General features: G+C 31.0%; 1 protein-coding gene across 3 annotated transcripts in view; it reads left to right on the top strand.

Annotated features, from left to right (window-relative positions):
* LOC111639810 (platelet-activating factor acetylhydrolase-like) overlaps positions 1–10,376 on the top strand; it is a 42,183-nt gene extending 31,807 nt beyond the window's left edge. For all 3 annotated transcript variants that reach the window (XM_023385761.1, XM_023385760.1, XM_023385759.1), the window contains 6 exons: positions 1,144–1,309; positions 1,390–1,648; positions 3,747–3,952; positions 6,960–7,136; positions 8,054–8,202; positions 9,568–10,376. In XM_023385761.1, the coding sequence (XP_023241529.1) occupies positions 1,144–1,309; positions 1,390–1,648; positions 3,747–3,952; positions 6,960–7,136; positions 8,054–8,202; positions 9,568–9,644 (1,034 nt within the window). In that variant the 3' untranslated portion in view covers positions 9,645–10,376. The remainder of the gene's footprint in view (positions 1–1,143; positions 1,310–1,389; positions 1,649–3,746; positions 3,953–6,959; positions 7,137–8,053; positions 8,203–9,567) is intronic.
* The last annotated feature ends 3,837 nt before the right edge of the window (positions 10,377–14,213 follow it).

The following is a 14,213-nucleotide window of genomic DNA, read 5'->3' as shown; positions in this document are numbered from 1 at the left end:
TTTCATGTAAACTATTAAAAATACTTTTATTTCAATTATTTTCAAAATATGATTACTTCATTTGATTTCGAGTAGCCTATATAATTGTTACTGTAAAATTGTTTTCTCAGATAATTGTTTTATTTATTTATTTATTATTCTTTCGGTCTAAGCAGTTTCCTACTTTATTTATCAGAATTTATGAGTTCAAACAAGTATGCAGGCAAATTGCATGGCCTCTGCTTTTAAATATCACAAAGCATCAATTTGCTTGGTAATAAAGAGTAATTTCTAGGCCTTATAGCGATTGAAAAAGAATGACATGCACTCTAGTGTCATTTTATAAAATTACTAATTGTAGTTTTTAAAAATTTTTTTATTTCTCTTTCTATATTTTTTTTCCGCAATTCATTTGCCAGTGTGTCAACATTATGCAAAAGCAAACTATTTTTACTTTGAGATTCCTGCTTAAAATTAAAAATTTCCTCCAGTTTAGTTTCAATCTGTCAACTTTTCATCGCTTTCGTTATGTAAATTAACACGCCAATCGATTCTAGCAGATACCTCGCTTAAAGCATTAAGGACCAAACCGTTCGTCTAAATATGAAAATATTGAATATTTCGTTAGAAATCGACTTACTTGATTCAGATTTAGCAGGAAAAAAATCGTCCAATTTCGCAATTTTCAACGTAGGCTCACAAGGAGAACGACGTCTCTTGCTCTTAACATTAGAAAACTGAACCGGTGAATCAGAAGGAGTACGGGATAAAGGACCGGGATTTTCCTCTATTTCACTGAGAATCAACAGAAATATCGATACAACCACAAAAAAGCAATATTTTCCATGATTTCCAAGAAGAACTTTCAAAAAAGTCACTAACAAACTTCACTAACACGCTCAGTGACTATAGCCCCTCCCCCAAAAGCATTTAAATATAAATTACTTACTCTTAAGCATATTTTCATCTATAGTAATTCATATTCATTAAATATAAATTCATATAAAATCTTAATATTGAATAATAATAATAATAATAACGTTCCATTTATAAACTTATAGAAACATTTTAAAACTTTTACTAATTTTATTTTCTTCAAAATTTTATATACAGTATTTATTCCAAAATAAAATCATTAAAAAGATTATTATACTGTTAACTCAGGTAAGATATACATACCAGCAATACTGGACGGAAAACCCCTTACCAAAGAAAAACCATTTCCAGTTATAGTATTTTCTCATGGATTATACGCTTGCAGAACCACATATTCAGCTATTCATGTCGAATTAGCTTCTCAAGGTTACATTGTAGCATCCGTAGAGCATAGGTAAGTTAAATAAGTCTAGTACTACAGTCTGTTCTTAATTTTTAAATGCCTTAATAATTAAGAAAATCTTTTATTTAAAGGGATCAGTCGGCTTGTTATTCCTTCTACATGAAAAAATCAAGAATGTCAAAATACGGTCCATACCCTGGATCAGATATTTCAGAAGTGGACGAAGAAGTTTTAGACACTGAAATTGAATGTGAAGATTCAGAAAAATATCAAAATGCGCCGATCGAAAAAAGGAGACATGGAAGTGAAATGACTTCAAAACAACATGTTTTATTTCATAGTGTAAGAAAACCTATATCAAGAAGACACGCTGATCTACGTAATAAACAGGTATAAAAAATGTTTTCAATAAATTTTGCACTAATTTTCACTAAATTTATATTATTATACTATCAATACTTACCGGACCGGCAATATAAACGGATCAGTGTACTGTACTGTATACATAACCGGCAATCTTGGAACAGAAAGAGGTTCAGATTTATGGATTTTCTGGTTTCTTGAACATAGGCTAAATATATAATTAAAATGTAAAATAAACAATGGAAAGTAAAGAACGAAACTGTGTAAATACACCTTATGCTAGCAGTCACACTGGAAATGGCGTCATGCGGCGCAAACGCCTCGGAAGTGGCCACGGTGTGAAATACAGCTATATAATAATAACCCACCAAATTTAAAACTAGCCGGTTTCAAAAATAGATATTTTTCTGGTAATTTTGGATTTCTGGAACTGGATATTTGATACAAAACTGTATTATAATAAATAATTTGTAATTAAATACCGGAAATACTCGGGTTATCGTACGAAATGCTACACAGTTTGTGTTTTACAATGCTACACACTTAATACAGTTCATTTTTTTTAAGTTTAATTAAATGTATGAGGGAATTTCTCAGGATTTCGAATTATATGATATAGAATGGTTCTCTTTTAATAATAGTAGTCTCCGAGTTACGTTTCAAGTCGAACAACAGAAAAAAAACAATGATAATAGTAATAAAGGATACAATTTCCAAGAAGGAGTATAAATCTATATACTACCGCATATATCCTACAATATACCGCAGCGAAATTCGATCAGTTTTTATGACGTATGAATGGGGTTATCGACGACATTTTCCTGGTCCTAGTTTTCATTTTGTCACACTTTTCAATTAGCTTAAAAAGTACGATACAGCTTTGATGTTTTCATTTTACTAATTTATAAAATAATGAAAATCACATTAATAATGGCGTTTGTTTAATTGAAATGAAAAACAAAACCATACCGGTAACGTAACTTTTTATCTGACAAGAGTGAAAAAAAGTAGAAACTATGCAAGAATGTCCTCGATAACCCCATTCATGTGATATACAAACTGATCAAATTCCACTGAGACATATTGTGACTTGTGTATAGCGTGAATAAAGACAGTCTCTTCCACCAAAAGATCGACAGTTGAAGTACAACTGTCGATCTTTTGGTGGAAGAGACTGTCTGATCTTTCTCTGGGAAGATGTACGATCTTCTCTGCGGGAAAAGGCGAGAAAGAGATCTTCCTCGTCTTTCTCATTCGAAAAGATTTATATAGGATTTCGACAAAATTTCGACATTCGGATTGGTTCTAATCTCTCTTCCGTCATTCGATTGACTCTTGTTGCTAGGGATCGAATTCCGGTTAAAAAATGGGTGATCACCTCTTCCACCCCGATACCAAGCCCAACATCCCCTGAAATGTTTAATTGCCACTTCCCAAGTGATAGCCCAGTAATTGGGAAAATGTGTTTTCTTTTCTGTTTCCAAGAGGATGCAGCTGTAGCCAAAAGGTTCCAACTTTACCCTCTCTTCACTTCGAATGCAATAAATTCTGAAACATTATTTTCTTTGTTTTCTTTGCGCAAGTCGGGCGGGAGGTCGGGAACCTTTTATTTGCTTTTTCCAATTGCACAGTTAGTTCGACCGAGAAAGTATTTTAGCTTGTCTCGTTTCTGATTTCATGTGACAAACGAGTTTTACATCAATTCAAATTCGCTTTCTTCCGAGAACTTCATAAGGAAGATATAACAAACAAGTTTTATCACCGACAATTAATTCTATCCCTTTCTACGATTTTAAGTGAGGGATGTGGACCTCACACTTTATAGAATTCAAATGTTTAGCAGTTTACGGTTTGTTAATCATAAGCCCATTACTTATAAACCTATTTTGTATTTTTAAAAAGTTTTCTTGTAAAACCTTATTTTTATATAATTAAAATACGATTTTAATTTCTAGTTAATATTAAGTTTACGCGAACTACGTTATTCCAATCTGTACTTTTATGTTGTTTTTCTACCTTTTAATGCATACAGAATGTTTACAGTTGAGGTACTGTGCGTATATTAAACTTAATTTGATGTGTATCACAGTAAATACATTGTAACGTTATTATGCATGTTATTTAGATGTGTCAACGAGCTGAAGAATGCATAAGAGCATTAGATGTACTTGAAGACATAAACAATGGAATTACAGTAAAAAATGTTCTACAATCAAAATGCTCTTTAGAAAATTTTCATGGTTTGTTAGATATGTCTAAAGTTTGTATGGCTGGACATTCTTTTGGAGGCGCAACTACACTAAAAGTTTTATCCATGGAAAAACGATTTAGGTAAATTTAATTAATTTTAATTTTAAAGTTTTATACTAGCTACTCTAATATAGCATTAACATGATCTCTAATAAACAGTGTTTCATAATATAAATATTATTATTATATAAACCTAATTATGAATTATATATAATATGAAAACTATACACAGTAGAAACTCGATTATAGCAAACAGTTTAAAAATTAGAACGTATAGCATTTACATACCACATACAGAGACTAAATTTTCTGCGTAACTAGAAATCTTTCTGTCATCTATCATTATAACTCTACGAAACTAGGTCATATTATATTATTAACAAGAAATTATTTATTGTGACATTGTCACAATGCCGGGCTGAAAATGTTTAATCATCTTTTAATTAAAAAAAATCGCGTATACAGTTAATCGGGATCTCCAGCTCGTAAGCTTTCCATATCCGGTTGAATTTTATTGGTGTCTTGCCCCTGTACATCATACTCCTCCTGATAACAATCGAGTCATGCCGGTCTTCTAAGTAACTCCATTCTCGAGGAAATTTGTGAATTACAATCATGTGACTTTCGGTCTGGACCAGAAGTCACATGATTTTATTTCACGTGACAATTTTAGTTGGGCCTCCGGCCCGTTAGCATTCCATATCTGGTTTTGATTTTCATATATCTAACTCTGTTCACGAAATTAACGAAGAACATACAGGAAAACGGATAACAGTGGGAATGTTAGGACTGCAATTTGAAAATTGCAGCCCAATAAAGTTACATTTCCATATAAAAATTCGATTTATTTATATATATATGCCCCACATTACTGAACTTTATCGATACATCACGATTTTCTTTAATAACAATAAGAAAATCGATGAAAAATCGATTAATTGAAATTGATTTTAGAGTACTAATTTCAAAAATTACGTTTTTTTGATAGTAATAACGATTGTCGACGATCTTCTATAGGTCCACTATTGAGCTATTTCGTCATTATTGATTGTACTGCTATTTTCAAATTGCAAACCTATACATTCCCACTGTCGTCCAGCTGTTTGTCCGTCCTCGTTAATCTCGAGAACGGAGTTAGATACCTGAAAATCGAAGCCAGACATGGAAAGCTTAGAGACCGGAGGCCAGATTAAACATATATGAACTTCCGGGTCCAAAAATAAAGTTACGTGATTTCAATTCAAATTTTTTCGAGAACAGAGTTCGCTAGATGACCGGCATGACTCGATTGTTATTGGGAGAAGTATGATGTACAGGGGTGAGATATCGGTAAAATCGAGACTAAGTACAGCCAGAGATCTCGATTAACTAAACACTAACTTCCGTTCTTGACCGAAAGTCATGTGATTGTTTTAAATTTCAGCCTAGTATTGTGACAATGTCAAAATAAATAATTACTCGTTTAGGTGTTTTTCGTTTTAAATTCATAGTTTCTTTAGTGCAGTACGTTGTACAGTACATTCCAAGGAAAGATTAGTGTTTACTTTTAATAAATTAAACAATTTTTTCATTATTCCTAATCATTGATATGTACAAAATATCTATACCTTAAACTTTTTTACTAATATATTAGAATTAAAATTAATATTTTTTATTTTATTTAAGGTGTTTATCTTTTATTCTTTCCCTACAGTGTGTGATCGGTTATCCGAAAGTGTCCCGTCCCGATTATTTTGGATAATTGACAGTCTACTGATTAAATTTTAATTCAATTGAGTCCGCTTAAGAGAGCATCCTGGGGATCGCTGCATCATGCTTTTTTATCCGAATTAACCAAATCATTCGTTTTCAAATTGCAGACCTATAAATTCCTACTGGTGTCCGTCTGTCATTCCTTTCTTGTTCTCGACAACGGAGTTAGATAGATTAAAGTCGAAACTAGACTAGATATGGAAAGTTTAGGAGCAGGAGGCCCCGATTAACTATATGCGAACTTCTGGACTGGGCCAAGAGCCACTTTATTTCAATTCAAAATTTTCTTCAGAATGGAATTAGGTAAATGACGGACATGACTATTGTTATCAGGAAAAGTATGATGTACAGAAGAATACTACGATGTATCTAAAATCGACAGTATATATTCTAAATTAGATAACTTAAAAATATGTTTAAAAATTGCAGCCCGACATTATTATTATATCACAATAATTTTTTAGATTTTTAATGGTATTCTGTTTTTTTTTTCTATTTTTTCACATCTTAGCAGCACTGCATATACATGGAAACGTTATCACGTAATTTTACTGTACTTAAATCAATTTAGTTTCTATTCTTATATCATAAATTTTATTGTTCTATCTAATAATCAGTAAATACTGTTACTATACTTATCAGTTACATTATTATCATTTCTTCCCAGAAATATAGTAGTAGGACGTATAATATAAAAACAAATAAGTACAGTACCTCCTTAAAGTCGTGCGACCCGAAATACGCTCTCTGATTACTTCTTGCTTTGTTCGTTCGATATAAAGACTCAGTACAATACATGTATTCTGCGCTGTTTATTCACATATATTTTATGATAACTTTTAAATATATAATTGTTTTTCATATATATCTGTCCAATGAAACCGATCTGTTCTTTACAATTCTGTAAGAAATCTGTTGATTGTCAAGTGCCACATGTCACGAACTCGTTTAGCAAATAGTCTCGCTGAACGAATTGGCACCATATGATATTCTCAAAACGTTCATGTTGTTAATCTTAAAACTCGAGACTAGGCACTCTGGATGGTAAGATTAAAGATCCTTATAAATCCTCCTTAGAATAATGCGGACTGCTGCTCTAAAAATGTCATCGACACGTCGTTTATTTAAATGGTAGACCAACTGTTACAGGAGTATCGGGAATGTAAAACAGAGGAGAAAATCGGGAACATGAGAGACTGCTGCTCTCTTAAGCGAACTTCTTCCTTATCCGGTATTCTATTAAGTGGACTCGACTGTAATATTATCAAAATATACGTTATTAAAACTATACATATCAATTAACTATAGAGAATATTAATTAATGCTTTATTTATAGGACTGGAATTACACTTGATGCCTGGACGGTACCGTTAATAAAGGAAACTGAACTTGCTTCTTTGATCACTCAACCTATTCTATTTATTAACAGCAGCTATTTTTATACTAGAAGAACTTTGGAAGAACTTCATCAATTCGATTCAAATGAAACCGAACGGATATTTGCTACATTGAAGTAAGATAATCGATGTCGATCATATAGACCTATACGTATATTTATAGTTAGTTTTAGAATCATGTTAAATTTAAATTATATATATTATATTATATACTTCTTATTTAGCTGTCAAAATTATGTTACTATATTGCATTGTTCTCAGGGATTATAATAACGAAGTTTTATTAATATCGATATTTTGGTAAAGAAAGATATTCTGATCGTAATACATGGCGAGGATCTTAAGACGTAAAAAATACACTGAAGGGTGTACTCGATTGTAATATGTATGTGGTCAATCTTTAACACGTTGCAAGCAGAGAATATCCTCATTTTCAAAAGAAAAATAATCGGTTATTCGATTTTAAAAGTACTTGTATTTTTTTGCTTCATTTACTTCTGATTCTGGTCTTCTTTTACGCAAGTTAACGTTGTGCACTTTCTGTAAATAAGTAGGTATATCGCTAGTCGATCCTACTGCAGTTTTAATTATTTTGGTATAGAAGCTTCCTTTTCCTTTAGGAAAAACTGCCAAACAGAATTGGATGAATTATAGCTTTGATTTTCTTCAAATTTCATTTCTTTTACTATCGTAAATACATGTATCGTACTTATATTTTATGCTGTATATTTTACACATTCGTTTGCTTGTTCGATAATAAAAATTAAACTTTGCATATCACCGTAAGAAACGCAATCTACAAATTTTATAGATTGCTTTTCTCACCGTTTCTCGCGGATTTGTAATAATTAAATTAAATTAAGTAATACAGTAATTAAAGTAAATCGGTTTTTTAAGTCACAGTAAGAAAATTCTGAATCACAATAAATATTTCCACTTTACTTATTCTTTCTACTATCGTGTGTATAAATGTGCGTATTAGTATAAACAATAATTCTTTTTCAAATTCACTATTTATAATTTTATTATATAGGAAAACCATTCACAATAACCAATGTGATTTGCCTTTTGTGATTCCTCGACTGTTCTTATTGCTCAGCGGAGAAATTTTACGAGGAAACTCATTCACTCATTTGAAATTAATAAATAGATTAATCATGACATTTCTTTCAAAACATTTAGGTAAGCAAATTTTAACTAATAAAGTAATTATATTTTAATATTATAATGTTTCAGAAATTCATTAATATAAAATTGCTGACCTATAAATTCCCACTTCTGTCCATCTTTCGTTAATCACAAAGTGGTAGATAGATGAAAATCGAGACCAAACATGGAAAGTCTAGAGGCCTGAGGACTCGACTATACACTAACTTCCAGTGAGAACTGGAAGTCATGTGCTTACAATGCAAAAGTTTTACCCTACTACGCAGAGCAATAAATGTGGTATAGAATTAATCCTTACAATAATTTAAATTAAAATATAATAAAAATTAGGGCCTGGCATTGCCCCGGATTTCACAATAAGTAAATTCGATTTTTTAATGATTCTCTGAGGTATGAATAAATTTCAAAAATCATATAAATTAATAGAAAATAATCTTGTTTGTTTATTGCATGTAATCGTCTGTTATTTAAAAAATTCTTAAAATGTATTAATCCACACACTTTGTTTAACAAAGTAAACAGAACAGTAAACAAAATTGCGACAAACAGGATAAAACAAAAATTAATTTTGTTTCATTCTATTTTTCGCAATTTATTCCACTCGAATATATTTACAATAAACATAAAAGAGATATAAAAAAACTGGCAAAGTTTAAATAACAAATGCATATAAATATTGAAAGCGATCATGTAATCACGTTTGCTGTAAAATCGTTTCTTGCATTGATAATACCAAATGTAGGCCTATTGTACTGTATATTATCACCTTTTAGGCAAGTTTAGTTTGATGACGACTCTAGATTCGATTTATTTGCACCAAGAAACATACAATAATTACATATTCGCTTTCAATATTTTTATGGAGATTGGATTGGGTTGGTGGTATAAGGCAGTGAGTTTCAAACATAGGGTGGCAATCCCGAGTAGAATCGCCAATCTTTTTTATGGGATCGCCTAAATTATAAATCCTTTTCTAACCATTGTCCCTCTGCTAAGGATATTTTAAAAACTTTGAAAAAGAATTCAAACTTAATACATACAAGAAATTTTATTTCAGATGAATATTAATACAGTAATATATTAATAGTTTTATTGCTCTATAACTTCACTAACAGTTTTCTTGCTCGTGGAAAGCCATCTGTATATAATTAAACCAAATGATTTAAATAAATTGTTTTATTATTTTTCTTTTGTAAATTCTTTCATTAACAGAATACAGTTTTCTCTCCAAAGCAAAAGATGTTTGTCTGGTAAGAATATAAGCTAAAGATATAAGTTACACACATTAAAATAATAATTATTAATAAAAGTTAATATTTTAAAATCAAATTTAATTTATTCAATATCTTTAACAAGTAATCTGTTTATGATTTTTTTCAGATTTGAATTTCAACGCTAGTTTTAATGATTACATTAAAAGTAAATCCTCTCATATTAAAGAAAATGTTGTTTTCTAATCAATGCACAAAATCCTGAAAGTTCAAATCGGATGCAGTTGCATGCAAATATTAACTAGTTTTCAGAAGGCTGGACAGAAAAGCCAAAGAGTAAACAATCGAAGAACAAAGCGAAGGTTATAACCCCATATTAAATAGAAGGAGAAGCATATTTCGTCACTTTAACTTCTGTGTCGATCGACTAATTTTATCTCTGTAATATACAGAATCGCATTTTGGCCGATCGGAAGTTTGATATTGGCATACTTTACCGAGCGGCCATTTTGTTATATCGTTTTTGTTTCATTTAAGCTAAGACCATCGATAATTTGTATGACTAAAATACTGTTTCTTTTATACAAAGAATCGAAGACTATTATGAAATGAAGCGTCGAATGTCAAAAATCGGCCGTCGAAAAACGAATATTAGACTAACCCTCTTTCATTGGTAACTTCATTGTTCTTTCTGTTCTAACTTTCGTTAAGAATTCGTAATTTATTAATTTTGAAATTATGATTAGTGTATTTTTGTTTAAGTATGGTGATTCTGTAAATTATATTTTAAATCTTTGTATTCTATATTCCTTGTGAAATACTGGCTTGAACTTAAAAGAATTAAACTTAATCTACAATGAATTTGGAGTTTACAGAGCTTATATGTTAATGATAATTTACAGCAGTGGCGTGCCGTCATTGGAAGCGGTGGAAGCGCCGCTTTCCTTGTATTTTCTAAAAAATAAATACATATTGTGCGATTATTTTCATATTTTAACGTATTTTGGATTAATTAAAATTAATATTTTATTATAACCGCATTATGTATCTTATTACAAATTTTTATACTACATGTGAGAAAAACGATAAGATTGCTATTGTGTATTCGAATATAAATTCGTATATGCATATTCCTTACGGAAGCTCTATATTGTCGAATATGGGACAGCTTCCAGAGCGAAAATATTTGAACGGTGTAAAGTAGCCAGATTATAGGCATTCGCTCATGCGCTTTACAGAGCAACAACCTCAGGCGGTTTAGCTGGTGTACAGTGGCTAGAAAATATAGTGTCGAAATCGAGCTTATTTTCTGTCCCTATATTGGAGGTTGCCGCAAGAGGCGCTGCTGTCAATCGTTGTGCTACACTGGCTGTATCATCCTATGTTTATATTGGTTTTAAGTGGGATTTTTAAGCATAGTAAATGTGCTGTAGCCAAGTAAAAGAATTTAGATCGATAATAAATCATATCACTAGCAATCAATTATTATATAGTATTACTTTATTAACATTTATGAAGGAATTCATTTTATTAAAGCTAATTAAGATTCTTATTAAATCAAATAGCCTACACTGTATTGTCTATTTTTACATTACAGCTGTTGAGTGCTGTACAAACAAGTATTATTTAGAGTACAAGAGTAATCTACTCTTGTTATTACCTTATTAACAACAAGGTTTATTCATATTTACTAAAAAAATACAGAATTTATCATATTTTTAATAATAAAATGTAAGTTTTATATGGCTTTGTGAACCTCTTCCACTGTGAGGGCCTAAAATAGAATTTATTAAGCAAATGCCATCAGTTACATAATACTGTATACTGTTCACAGTATTATGTGACATAGTATAAAGCAATATTAAAATTACAATTAAATTCTACACAGTATATAAAATATAAAGGCAGAATGTTACTTTATTGTCCCAATATAAAATTACAAAATTAAGTATGTACAAATAAACGATTATTAGTCTACTGCCAAGTACCCATGCATATACACTTTATATTTGAAAAATCTCTCTTAAAAAATTACAGATTAATATGCATGTAGATTTCTCACCCTTTTCGACAAAAATAAAAGAATTAAAAATTACAGTAGAGTAATATCTATAAATTAGAAATACACAAGTCAGTAAAGTTTCTGTTCAGCCATTTCCTAAGGATTTATTCACTTTACAAGCACAAATTTAATCGCTTTCGATGTTCTTGTAAGAAAGGATATCACGTAGCCAAAGCGAAAGTAGCACTACGATTGACATCAGCGCCACCTTGTCTGTGACGTCACTAACCTCGATGTATGAACCGAACGGTTATAATAGAGGAATATAAGCGCTTTCGACACTATATTTTCTAGCCACTGTAGCTGGTGGAAGCTACACACCAAAACATAATTCTATCCAGGACCAGTTCTGGGCTGTTAGCCGCCTGCCTGCTAAATATTCGGCCACCCTCGCCCCATTATGTGAATCGCAAGTAGATTTATCACTTAACCCAACCGATAGGAGTTTACTGGTACGTTTTTATGATAGTTCTGTATAGTTGACAGGAGTTTTAAAAAAATCCATTACAATATTTGATATATTTATTCTGCTCTCCCATCTTGTGTTACATACAGATTTCTATGTTAAACTAGTGATACAGTATTACGATTTACAGTAGTATGTCCCATCTATAAGGAGATGCAGAAAAAAACGTGTACAATTCTTGTACAATGTTAAAAAATTAACTGTTACTTTGGCAGCATCATTTACAACTAAATTTAATGAATGAGATGCACAAGGTACAAAAAAAAGCTCTAGAATTTATATTCCTTAAATTTAAGATTTATATATCTGTTGTCATAAAAATTTGTCTTGCCACTTCTTTCCCAACTCTACAAATATTCAAGTTCAAAGTAACCAGTTTCGACTTATTTCTACTTAAGAAGTAGTTAAATAATTAAGAGATTATGGAATTACGGACATAAATAAAACTCTGCTGAAAGAGCCGGATTTTACTTAAAAGCTTAACTGAACCCCTAGCCGAGTACAATGGGGACTGATTTCTTCGTAATATTAGATGTAATAAAGACAGAAATTTTTCCAGTTCGACGAGAGTGATCGAAAAGTTGTAAATTTTGGAAATTTTCGTGGACACCACCTGGTCGTAAAACGAATTAGTTAGAAAACAAATAACGGACAATCTATTAACATTAGTAAATAATATAAAATAAATATTGAAAATTATAAAAGATAGTTACGGCTAATAGATATATCTAAATTAATAGATGTTATGTTTTTTATCAAAGCAAGAATTGGCATTTAAAAGGCATAGGGAATCTATTGAACCTAATAATAGAGGTAATTATATTGAACTTGTTTATTTATTAAGTGCGTTAGATAATCTATTAATTAAAAATACATTTAGAGAAGTCTACGGTTTTTACTAGCTTATCGAACAAAGGAATACGAATGGACCCTAGAGGGCCTAGACCATCACTGACTTGCAATTAACTGATTGCCCCTGGAAATCGGCTTCTTACAAAAACACAGCTTCCCTATCATCAAATGTCACGGCATGCCACTGATTTACAGGTATACATCCAGATTTTATATTTTAAAATCTGGATGTAGCTGGCCCAAATTAGTCCAGATTTTCGACGCTTCACTGTATTTTACAATTAATTTTCACTTTTTCTTGAATAATATGTATAATTCAATATATTTTAAATACGTTTATAGTAGATTTTCTTTTTTTAACATTTTGAATAGTTTCATTTCGGAATGATGTATAAAATATTGTATATGTATCATTTTACAATGTACTTACAAAGAGAATTCATTTTTAAATTAATATAAAAGCTAATGAATAATATTTAACCTATGTACTGTTAAATAAACTTTTCATGTATATAATAAATAGTTTTGAAATATATGCTTTTTATATGGTTTTCTATTAGTTAATAGCGACAAGAATTGTCCAAAACAGTGTTTCTGAACCATCTGTCCGCAAAAAAAAAAAAAAAAAAAAAAAATTGTCCATAGTAGCGCTGGCGCATTTGATTACGGGTGACATTGAAATAGTAATATAGTTACCGTACGTACTTTGTTGCGTACAGTAACTCTCTATAAGCATATTGACCTATATAAGTGTATAATTCATAGTGGAATGTAATTACTATTCCACGTAAAATTATCCATAGTTTTACCGATCCGCGATCAGATAAAGTTTGAGAAATACAATTTTATATTTTTGTTAATCACTTCGCACTCCGACCTCGGTATTCCAGGAATTAAACGTTATTTGTGTATCATATGAAGCTATGCAATATATAAATACAGTAGACCCCCTATAATACGGTAGAGGGAATTAATACGGTATCGTTATAATACGGTAGATCGTAAAACACGGAATTTATATGAAACGGAAGGTTTCATATAAATTCCGTGTTTTACGGTCACTTAAATACATGAGCCAATCACAGCCCGACACGTGTGCAGTTTACGGACTACGGCTGTTTGAAAGGTTTTCTTCCATAAAATTTATCGATTCTAGACTAATTTGACTCAACATTTCCAAAACACATAATTTTGTGGGAATAATCCGTATAAACTATGCTATAAACAAAAAATTGTAGGATTACTTACCGAGTGTGCACCATTCGACGACGCCATTGCTTAAGCTTGTTTTCGTTGTGAAGCAGCGCATCGAATGGCGGGCGCATATTTCCTGATAAGTTATTTTTCTGTGAAAAATTTACTGAACTTTGGAGACATCATTAATATAAATATAATTTTTATGGCCGTTAAATAATAAATGGTTTTTAGTAGGTCC

This window comes from Centruroides sculpturatus, unplaced genomic scaffold, assembly GCF_000671375.1.
Source record: "Centruroides sculpturatus isolate CEXI.00-Female unplaced genomic scaffold, Cexi_2.0 scaffold1096, whole genome shotgun sequence".
In the NCBI taxonomy this organism is placed as follows: Eukaryota; Metazoa; Arthropoda; class Arachnida; order Scorpiones; family Buthidae; genus Centruroides; species Centruroides sculpturatus.
The sequence above is the reverse complement of the archived record's forward strand: the minus strand, read 5'-3'. Positions and strand labels throughout refer to the sequence as shown.